At 35.0% G+C, this 12,374-nt stretch overlaps 1 protein-coding gene across 10 annotated transcripts in view; it reads right to left on the reverse strand.

The window, feature by feature from the left end:
- Positions 1-699: 699 nt before the first annotated feature.
- Positions 700-12,374, reverse strand: part of LOC149780843 (MORN repeat-containing protein 1-like) — a 101,692-nt gene continuing 90,017 nt past the window's right edge. For 5 of the 10 annotated variants that reach the window (XM_089937926.1, XM_089937918.1, XM_089937920.1 and 2 more), the window contains 2 exons: positions 4,533-4,629; positions 700-1,447 (listed from right to left, as the gene is read on the reverse strand). In XM_089937926.1, coding sequence (XP_089794052.1) covers positions 4,545-4,629 — 85 coding nt within the window. In that variant the 3' untranslated portion in view covers positions 700-1,447; positions 4,533-4,544. Of the gene's footprint in view, positions 1,448-4,532; positions 4,630-8,138; positions 8,153-9,360; positions 9,379-12,374 lie in introns of all 10 variants that reach the window. The other 5 variants (XM_089937923.1, XM_089937922.1, XM_089937921.1 and 2 more) reach the window with 5 other exon arrangements.

A 12,374-nucleotide genomic window follows, 5' to 3' on the forward strand; every position in this document is an offset into this window, starting at 1 on the left:
ACATCATATAACGTCTTTCAGTCAAAATCCCATGTTGGTATGAATATCCATTCAGGAGGAGCAGCCATTACAAGATTTTTAAGATGGCCGCTGTGATGGTCATATTAGACAACAGATCGACACCATTTCCATTCAGGAACAACTAGAGATCATTAAGTTTATGGAGAAAAATTAAATGTCCATATGAATTTCAATTCAGAAGGAGTAGAGCTTCTGGCGGAAAACATGTCAATATGACCTTCCGTTTTCAAGATGACTACAGTGGACGTTAAATAGGCACCATTGTCATTTAGATCCAACTAGACATCGTAGGAAGTCTTTTAATGAAAACCCCATATTGATATGACTATCTATTCAGAATGTGTAGCGATAACAAGATTTTCAATGTGGCTGTTGTGGCGATCATATTGGATGACCAAGCGGCACCATGTTTATTTAGAACCAACTACATGCATGGGATGAATGAGTGTGTAACGTTTCACGGCAACCCTCCAAGTAGTTTAAGAGGAGGAGAGATAACAAACTTGTGAGAATGGACTGCCGATCGACGTAACTCCATCCCAGAAGCTCGTCTGATCTATGACCACTGGATCTAAAAATACTTGAAAAAAAATGGTATATTTTCAAGGAGCAGGATATGAGAAGAAGAGATCGATAAGGAGTAAATCTAAAGAAAAACACGGATTTTTTCAGCTTAAATGTAGATGGAACCATATTTACGTTGTCAAGTAATCATAACAACCACTTTATTAAACTTATTTTCAAATGTATTTGATACATGATGACAAATAAATAATAATAGTAATAATATGAATGTAAATATGAATATGGTGGTTAAGAAGCAAGTAAATTAATGGTAACATCCGGAGTTTCATCGCATGAAGTAACCTTTTCTTACGTATTCCTTAACTGCTTAAGTTTAAAATAGATTTATCCATGGATTTCAGAAGTAATCTTTATACTGATACGAATATCCTTTTTCTGCTGCTTAGATCCCTTCATTTTGGCCAAAATGTCAACCTTTTTAACCTGGCACTTTCCAAAACATGATCGAACCATCAACATGATGCTTTTTGGGCCGTTGCGATTGTCAAGATATTTAATGACTTGTAGAAAGTGTTCATGCTCTCATTTTATGACTACTCCATCTCAAGTAAACCTCGATGGAATCCATCCGTTCTCTCGTTGCAATTACGTTTAATAAGACTGTATATTCCAGTCCCACAACAGACTGGTGCATCAAAGACAACAAAAACAAAAAACGAAAAAAGGGGAGGGGCAATGAAAACTACGAGTATGATATATTAAATGTTTTATGCCAATCAGGACCCAAATGGATATTGATTTTCCCAGACACTGCTCATTGATTGTCCCACGAAATCCTTTAGAATTTTAGCTTTATTCGGTTCTAATCATGCTCTGTGTTATGTGAGATCTGGTGTCCCATCTGCAAAAGAAAATCAATAAAAAATAACTCATAGTAAATTATCAAGGGATCGATTAATCAATGTAAGTAATTTGTCTGTTCAAAATGACAATCACTGAACAAGCTATATATCTGGCATGACTATGGCAAATAAAACTGTACTTTATTTTATTCATCAGTTATAGGAATGTAGGACGCAACCAGAGACTTTATTGTGGTAATACATGACCGATAACGCACGCAATGACCAGACTAACAAATAGATTACTTAAGTGCGGAAACTAATTCATGAAATTCAAGGACATTTTAAAGAGTTGTCCATAGGCTTAATGATGTCGACAAATTGTTTACATTTCATAATTTATTACTTAATCCCCACTCATTTCTTGCTACTAACTATAATAAAATGGATATATATATATATATATATATATATATATATATATATATATATATATATATATATATATATATATATATATATATATATATATATATATATATAGATAGATAGATAGATAGATAGATAGATAGATACACACACACACGTGTGTGTGTGTGATAAACTAAAAGTAAGGGTTTATGGAATAATCTATTGTGCCTGCTGCACTGTCTGTAATCTTGAACACTAGACATATGCAACACTTGCACATAAATAAATAAACGTCTTTGACTTATAGTTACGATACTATTATCATGAAGACCACCACCACCGTCAATTAAAAACCCAAAAAACAAAAAACAAACAAACAAATGCGTCTTCAGTATATGGAGAGAGAGAGAGAGACAGAGACCCGATCGATCGATCGATATATATATATATATATATATATATATATATATATATATATATATATATATATATATATATATATATATATATAACACAAGGGGCCGACAATTTAACTTCTGGAGGAGATTACTGGCTCTTTTTTTAATCAAAATTGCTTTAAAAATAAGTTTGCAGTAATTCGTACAATAATTAACGTGCTTTATACAACAATTTTGTAAAAGCAAAATTATTTTGAGATTTAAAAAGAATACTCCTGGTCCGAGAGAAAACCTTAGCTTTCCCCTCCATTAAATGGTTGGTCCCTACCAGACACTACACTGTCCCAGCGCTCTATACCCATACCCATAAGTGAACCATCACCCTTAAAACGATCAGCAGCATGTTAGTAACTGTTGATATGATAGCAATATGGTGTCGTATTTATATTAAATAGAGAAAGTCATTTTATCGAGCTTATTAAACAGAATTCAAACAGGTACAGAAGGCAAAGTATGCGGTACTTATACGCTGTTTGCGGCTAATGTAAGAAATGGCTGACCCAAATCAAGGCCGATAAACCAGCCTTTCACCCGTGATGATATCGATTTTCGGGTGAGGGGATGATATCACCTATTCATTAAAAGCTGCAATTATCTGCATCCAAATTTGGCTGCACACATCGGCGTACATTTTAAATACTTACTGGTATTTTTCGTGGCTGTGCAGCTACCGCCGGCTGAAGGGTTCTTTTGGTGACATGTAGATTATATTTCCTGAGCAAATCATATGTTTGGTGACTTGTAAAGCAATCTGGAATAGCTTAACCATCTGTCCTGTGGCCATTTTGAATTTCGCGCTTGATGTGGCTATTTACAATTACCGTTATGTGTCTAAAGTGTACGCGGGTTTGTTCCGGAATGATCTGCATGCAAGAAAATTGCACATATTAATGAACAGGTGACATCATACCCACAACATCGTCCATCAGTATCACAACACAAATTTGTGGGATTGATTTATCAGACTAACCCAAATCAACCAGACATAAAACTTTTGCATCAGTAAATTTTCGCAAATCTAGTACATTCTGCGTAATTTTGCGACGTACAATCTTCGCTAACAAATAATAGACCAGTTTTGTCCCATAATGCATTACATTCTTCACGGTGAATATTCTTCTGCTCCCCCAATTCTGCTAAATGTTATTAAGCTCGTCAAAAGTTTCTAATTTACAATGGATTCTTTTGAGTGTACGATCCCATTATACAACTTAAATAACGTACCTAGATCAATTTGATGCAAGGACGTATATAACACATTCATACAATATTTGTCAGCTGTCGATCTTCGATACGCTATCGAGTATCGTCAAAGAAGTTTATTAAAGGGTCGTATCAACGGAAGATAACGTTTTTGGGGAGGTGCGGGGGCATTATTGGAAGCAAGAATGGAAAAGGTGTATATATTGCTTTGGTCATGTGTGCAAATGAGGGGTTTGAATGTTAAATTCCTGTTCTGACCCAGATTTATGAAGAGACGATAATTGTTATGAGAACTAAATGAAAATATGTTACAAAGAGGTTTGCCAAAAAATTGCAGCGAAGAGAACTCAAACAAGAATTTAAAGGTCAAGGTGCAAATTAAAATAAATCAATTTTTTCATAACCGACGGTTATCGAATTTCTCAGTAAAATATACAGTTTTGAAGAAAAGAAAACAAATTTCGGCAGTGCACATGAAGTCAGTGTTCAGTGTGGTTCAGTGAACCGTCTCCCGAAAAAATACTAACATCCATGGTGCAACCAGTACCATAAAACAAAATTTGCTCAAAGCTTGTCAAATCCTATCAAATAGTGACGCAGAGTTCTGTACAAAAGTGCCGAAACTGCCAACACATATGGTCAAGTAATTTTGTGTATATACATGAAGAAAATGTCCTTTAATAATTGTAATTTTCCTTTTTTTTTTCCTTCCATTTTTAATGATGGATAACTTTCATGACCGATTGAGTACTCAGTGAAATATACATGCATGCTTATTACATTCGGAGCACCTCGCATGAAACCGTGATACAATAAGGTACGAGCTTGTTCCATTTATTCAAGCTGCTTAACATAACATTGCTTTCGGTTTCCCAAAGACAAAGCTTAACGGTAAGGTTGGATTCCACATGAAATGTTACAACTGTTATTTTGCCTGGATCATGTATAATGTTTACCTGAATGCGACTACTGGTACTCGGGTTATCATACTTTTCGGAAGTATTACTTTACCATAAAATCAATGTGCAGAAATTATTGAAACCCAAATTCCACAATTTTCTCAATGGAAAACCTCAATGAAGTCCTAAAAGAATGAATCCTCTCCTTCCTCATCCTCATCGGCCTCCTCCAACAGGTTTCTCCTCTGTGCGAATGACCTAATAAATGGGCTTGAAATACACATGATACAAATTATCTAATGCCTATGTTTTTGTACTCGCTTATAAGCCAAGTCAAACTGCAAACAACAAAGATCCTAATCTGCTTTATCATAATGCGCTTGCAGATTAGTTCAATGTTTTTGTTCTAATGATTACTCCAAACAAACTGCACAGACTCAGATCTGCGGGTGTATTATGCGCAGGCAGAACTGTACTTTGGAGTTAGACTCGCCTTATAAGCGAATAAAGATGGTACTGCATACTATTTATCATTATCGCGATAAAAGACCACAACATTCGAGGCGGCGAGCAAGTTGTTTAAATACGTTTTTATTGCGTTATTATACAAGGCCAAAGGGTCACACTCTAGCTCCAGCAACTTAGTCTGGCACCCACCCACGCACCCCAAAAATCCACCCCCACCCTATCTTAATAAAATTGATATTAATATACAAAATGTCGATATGATGTTTATATGGGAAGGACGAGCGTACTTGTGTAGACTAGTGAGACGGAGGCGCAAAGTGTAAAATGCTTATTTGAACGTTTAATAGCTTTTTTTACACCGCACTTCTGGAAAAAAGTAAACATTTTATCACTGTCTTTTTCGACGTTGACCAATTTAGAAGAGTGCTTTTTATAATATTTATACATCATTTTAGTATATGATATATTCAATACTTATGTTACCCTTAATGGATGATGGGTTTTCGCCCTATAAAATTGGCGAATCACCTAAATTAAAAATTTAAAAAAAAAAAAAAAAAACAGATGTAAGAACCGTCCCAAACGTATTATTGTAAATTAATGTAGAGTATGACTGGTAAACAAAGATTTCCTCCACCACCGAAATCTTACAGCTTTGAGAAGAGAAAAATATATTACAGCAAAGGATGACTAGACGAAGAGAACACAGAAAAAAGAGGGGTGAAATTTTGCATATACAATAAACTGGGGCAGTTCACGCCATCATTTGTCTAGTGAAGTACCGTCCTCGTTTGTAAGTACAGACCAAGTGAAAACTGCACAGACCCAGACCTGCCGTCACACAATGTAACATAATAACAACTGTTCGGAGTAATTTGTAAAACAAACAACATAGACCCTAATCTGTTGACGCATTATACAACGCTAAATCAATTGCTGTTTACATGTGGAAATGCAAGATCTGGCCATTCCCGTTATTATTGGCTGTGTGTTTAATTTCTATTAGGTTGTGATGTTTTACGTCCAAAGATGTTCGCCTGCAAAAAATCATGCAACAAAAAAGAAATAAATTTTTTTAAAAATATATTTTAAAAAAATACAAATGTGTCAATATAACACGGATGACTCCGCCAAACTGGCGAAAACTTATTTTGACAAAGATCATTTTAATGTAAAGGCTTATATACATTTTTGTTTTAATCTACGCAGTCATTCAAAATTAGAGACGGAAATTTGTGATGAACGTGACGGGAGGATCAGACATGCATTACACAACATTTGTGATGAACGTGACTAGAGGATCAGACATGCATTACACAACATTTGTGATGAACGTGACTAGAGGATCAGACATGCATTACACAAAATGATCCCGCGGTAGCATACAAAATCCTCTATACTTTTCCGGTTTATGTTGAAAATTTCAGCTTAATGATAAACACGTCAAACTGTTTTTCTACGTTTGATATACTGGAAATATTACGTAAAACTTGTGACCAATTTGAATTTTTGTCAGTTTATATGCAGGTTGCACTAAAATGTAGTCGATAAAACTGTTGAACCACACTTAGCAAAAGTGCTCCACTTCAGCTTCAATGTGTAATAGAAAACAAAAGCTGGCTTATGAAATTATATCGTTTCTCTTTTTAAAACGCATTTTGTCGGTCATACTTGGATCTTTACACAGTACAACTCAATCTTTGTATCATGTTCCATCTTTGCAATGACAGGCAAATTGCATGCTTAATATCATATCCTGATTTAACAAAGGAGAGCTCAAGTTTCCAATGGAAAATTTTCGAAACTTAATATTTTACTTTCTGACACTTTTAACTCTGAATACCTGAAATCACCACAGACACGAGATGCGTATAAAATATAAAACTAGTGATTTGTACTGTGTCATACAAATGTGTCATTTAAAAAAGTACGGACAAATTAGGACGATTGTTACTTGTATAGTTAATACTATATTATTTCTTTTTAATTTGCTGACTATGGCGTCAATGTTTGATTTTTTTAATATTAATTCAAAGAATATCATTAGATACGTGAATCGTTACAAACTGACATGCAGTGTAATATCACCGTGACAATTAACTTTGAAAACCATATAATGAAAGAGTATCACTTTCATTCTTTTTGCCCTACTTAATACGTAAAAAGGAAGTTCGGAAAACGTAAGATCTAAACGCTGTTATTAGTGGATAAATTTTTGGAGCTGTTTTACTGCATAAAAAGGAAGACTTAAAAACACCCAAAAAAAAAAATCGTGGGATTTATGCGCAAATGTTATGCGCCTGAATATGCAGTTCCCTCATAAAAGTTCACCCAATAGTTCGAGAACCAGCATGGGTATGTGAGTAAGCTTGCCAGAACCGTTCTATGGGTCGATGGTTCTTCCCGGGTTCTTCCACCAACAAATATACTGACTGCCATGTATAGACTATTATATGGTGAAAAAATGGCGTTAAACTCAACAAAAAAATCAACACTTCAAGTAGCAAGACTTAGAAATATTCCTCGAAATTTACATCCTTTTGATTGGGCTGAATATTTTCGAATAATACGGAGTCCAACAGACTTTTATGTCGGAGGGTCATGGGCACTTAAAGATTTTACAATTAAAAAACATGGGACAATGTTATAGATTTATCCTCATTCGCGCCAGTTGGAAAGTGAAGTATTTCAATGCGAAATTACAAGTCCAATCTACGAGTCTTATCATTCCTTTGGTACGTTTTCTTTATGCGTGGCCTCAACCCAAACATGCTACGGATAAAAAAAAATTCTGATGTAATCGGTGTCACGAGAAACTGTCCCAATATAAAAGGCAATTTCTCCCATTTCATTCTGAAGATAAATGTGCATTAATGGTGAGGATTATACCCTTCTTTGTACACACACGTGTGTACATGTATGTGTGTCTATGCATTCACGTGCATACGTAATTACGTACATCAATTTTTAAACATAAAATAGTTCATAATTGTTTTCCGTAATTCTTCTTATATAGCATTGTAAAACTTGAATAGTGAGGTATGATTCAAATTTAGATTGTAATGAATAATTCAAAAGTGAATGCAAGTGTTTAAGTTCCAAATCAAGCAAATATATCCATATTAGTATTGTATTAATAATAATTAATACTACCTTTACCAGAAAAACAAAATACATGGTTGATTATGTCATGTTCAGATAACTTAATTCTTATAAAGGTAAATTCAAGTGAGTGTTAGTTAGGAAGAGTTCAAAACCGAAACTATTAGTCGTAAAACGAGAGACGTCTCATTTTCTAGACGGATTTATACCTGTATCGTTATCGCTTTAAAAAAAGAAATGCGAATAAAATTAACTGTAAATCTTCAAACAGGCGAAAAGGGTGAACAAATAAGAGTATTGTGTGGATGTAGTATAATTCACTGGGTTAATGTGTTACTACAGCTGGTCTTTTAACTGGCCAGATAACTTCATTAATATGCGCAGACGGCGCTCGTTACAACACCTGCGACTTATTTGATAAAAGCATATACACGAAGCCTATTCAAAATCTCAACAACAAACATATACAAATGCTAAACGTGATTACAATATCAGAAAATCAGATGCAGAGATCATGACGATAAAAGCTTACATACTAAGTTGTATCCAAGATATTCAAATTCATGATTTTAGAATGCAAAAAGAGTCAGTCTATCGATGCCAGAAAAAGACCAATCTTTATTTATATTCGCAGATGTCTTTTGTAATCGAACTTATATGAAATCCTGATATACTAGACTATTTGTCAAGCTGAGAAAAAAAAAACATGTTTGTAGATAAAGTCTCTAGAGACTTTTGACGGACGGACGACGGCGTACGCAAGACGCATGCCAGATCCAAACTTAGCCTAAAATGGAAGGCTCTAAAACTCATAGCTTGGTGACTCACCAAATGTCCATATTTCTTTGTAATGCGATTGTGCCAATAAAAGGATGCTAAAGTGCTAGTGTAACTAATAAAAATTTTCATGGTTCTAGACTTTTAAAGCACGACTCAGACGCTAAATTGCTCCATAAAAATAGAGACTATGAGTATCAACACTAATTCTTATTTGTTTTTTGAAAATTCATATTTACTTATGAGAATTACAGGTCAGTACCTCAGGGTAAGGGGAAAGTAATGCAATTACCCTACACACATACACACTAATTATATGTGAAACTTCGTACAAAGTGTAATTACTCTACACACACACACACTAACTATATGTGAAACTTCATACACAGTGTAATTAGCTTGTACACATACACACTAAATATATGTGAAACTTCATACACAGTGTAATTAGCTTGTACACATACACACTAAATATATGTGAAACTTCATACACAGTGTAATTAGCTTGTACACATACACACTAAATATATGTGAAACTTTGTACAAATTGTGGATTGTCTTTTCTACTTAGAATTATTGTTAGATGAGAGCAAAGCAAATATTGTAAGCACTATATGATATAATGAACTAGGAATTCTTATAGCTAATTTTTACCTGTCTCCTTCATCCCTGCTTAAAAATAGAGATGATAATGATTCTAAACATGTACTGACCAAACACAATGTCATAATTGTCATTTTTAAGGACGCTTTTGGAAAAAAAAACAAGTTATCTCTTTTGAATACTTGTAAAATGGGGCAATCAGTTTTAATTATGTCTAAAATAGAAAAATTGTTGTGAAAAATGAGTACGGTATTGGGTGTAGTGAAAATTATAGGATTGTAAATATAAAGACAAAGAGTGAAATTGATACGACATATCAACATAGGCAATCTCTTTTGCAGATTTTTTCGTGGTTGGTGATATCGTAAAAAAACTTTTAAAAATGGATATATATATATAGAGAGAGAGGGAGAGAGAGACAGTGAGACAGACAGACACACAGAGAGAGACAGAGAGACAGAGATATATTTGGATTTTTAATGTAGCTTTAACAAATGTTCAGTGTGACAGTTTATAGTGACATGTAGCATGCTGTCCCACCCAGTCGCATTATCCAGACACCAGGCCAACCAGTCCTAACACTAACCTCTTAATGCTGAGCGCCACTGCTAGTACCATTTTTATAAGTCTTTTGTATGACTTGGCTGAGGTTCAAACATGCGAACTCCCACATCTGACGCGGATGCTCTAGCCACTAGACCACCGGAGCAGTCAATGGATGGATGGATGGATGGGTGGGTGGGTAGACAGACAGACAGACAGGCAGGCAGACAGACAGACAGATAGACAGACATTATGCTACCTATGTAAGAATGACTAATGAAATTACCCTATGGTTCCACACTCCCAATTTGTATACTATTTATGCTAGTATCCTATGGTCCAATACTCAGTTTATATACTTTTATGTTACAATTTGTGTACCAGATAACATAAAAATATACTGAATGATGAAAATTCTAAGTACCAAAAACCACTTTTATGAACTTCTATCTTTTTATGTGTACCAATTTGTAAGTTTGATGTTTAGTCTCCAAACACATGTGCAAGTACTACAAACTGCAAATAAATAATAAGACCTGGAAAGGAATAGTGGTGATATTGGTACCTGAACAAGTCCAGTACAGAATAATTTGAGAAAGAGTAAAGATAATAGCAAGGATAATTCTCAATACGAAACTATGGGGTGTGCAAGCATGTTCCTGAGAAGACTGGTCATGTACAGATTATATGGCCACTACAATCATCATGGAACAAATTCTTAAATGAAATTCCTCCCTCTTCATCACATTCATTAACTATGAAAAGCACTTGATATTGTAGATCGGAATGCCTCATTGAAGCTTATGGTACTTTATGGGATATCAAATAAATACATCAGTATAATAAGAAACACATTTGAACACTCATATGGAGTGGTACACACAATAGGTCACTCAAAGAAACATTTAAAGTGAAGACAGGAGTTGGACAGTTTTGTCTGCTATTTTCTCTCATGATTACCTTTGCGGTAGACTGGGTTATCCAACAATCCAGTAAATGACTGAATGTGCCTTTATAACAGACTTAGTGGTCACAACCAACCAAATGACTTAGACTTTACAGGTAACAGTTCTTCTCTCTCTCTCTCGCAACATCCACCAGATTCAGAGCAAGATCGCCATACAAAGCAACGCAGTGGCTGAAGTAACATCAACAAAAACAAAGTTGTGCCCATAAAACAACAACAAAGAAGACAGAATGGTGTTGGGCAGTAAAACCCCTAGAGCTGAAAGGTTTACATACCTTGGAAGTATCATGGGTAAAGATGGAGTTACAGAAAGGGATGTATAAACTAGAGTTGGGAAAGCAAGATTAATCATTCCTAGTTTTTAATCGATAATGGAATTCCAGTGACATTTCAACAGATAAAACTCCGAATTTTGACACAAATGTGAAATGTGTACTTTTACATGGAACTCGAGCATGGAGAACAACAAAGACCATAAAGGAGAAAATTAAAAAATTTGCCATTAGTTGTCATGGACAAGTCAGAAAATCTTCTGGCCTGAAACTGTAGGTAATGAAGTCAGAGAGAAAATAACAGATGGACCAACAAATCAACCCATGTAGGTGGAGCTAGATTGGAATACACTTAGAAGCAGAAATTGGTACAGCAGGAATAGATCAGTGGATGCTGAACTAAATCTGATTGGATGTAACTGGAAAGAGAGAAGGTTGCCAGGAGCAGAGTGCAATTACTGAGATTTGTAGCTGACTATAGCGATCCACAGGAAGTGAAGAAGTTCAAGTCAAAGTTATTAAAATGGATTCCTATATTCCACAGGAAGTGAAGAAGTTTAAGTCAAAGTTATTCAAATACATTCTAATAATCCACAGGAAGTGAAGAAGTTCAAGTCAAAGTTATTCAAATGCATTCCAATAATCCAGACAGGTGTGCATGCATATGTCATGTCAAATAACTCCTATGTTGTTCACATCAGAAATTTCAGACTTTGGAACATGACTGTAGATGTGCACAACAGATTTAGATTGGCAATGCTACCTCTGAGAGTTGAGTTAGAAGGGCTGGGACACACACACACACACACACACACACACTACAAATATTAATGTTTAAAATTGTGAATTGTGGGGGATAATATTGCCTTGTCACATAACTGATCAATCAATTATCATTTAACAGAAATTGCAATGGACCACTGACCCATTCTATTCCCAGCTAGGTTTGAATCATTGCATACTTGGGTGTCCAGATAAAAACTTGCATGACCAAGTAGGGCAAACAGAGGACTTGTTTCAATCAATGGGAAATTGTTCAAAACGTAAAAGACCCATTTTGAAGAACCACACACCAATGAGTAGGCGGAGCATTCTCCATTCCTCTCAGGGGTCTAGTCTAAAATACAAAAATATATCAATACTCTTGAAGAAAAACTGTTGAAACCCCATGACTGCATAGATATGACTTTCAGTCTGGACGTACTTTATAATGACTAAACGTACATGCAGCTCTTCTAAAATGGCAAGAAAGCAATTACTGCATACTACTTGTTGTAGCAATC

Source organism: Sinohyriopsis cumingii, chromosome 16, assembly GCF_028554795.1.
Source record: "Sinohyriopsis cumingii isolate HCF-2022 chromosome 16, ASM2855479v2, whole genome shotgun sequence".
Classification (NCBI taxonomy): Eukaryota; Metazoa; Mollusca; class Bivalvia; order Unionida; family Unionidae; genus Sinohyriopsis; species Sinohyriopsis cumingii.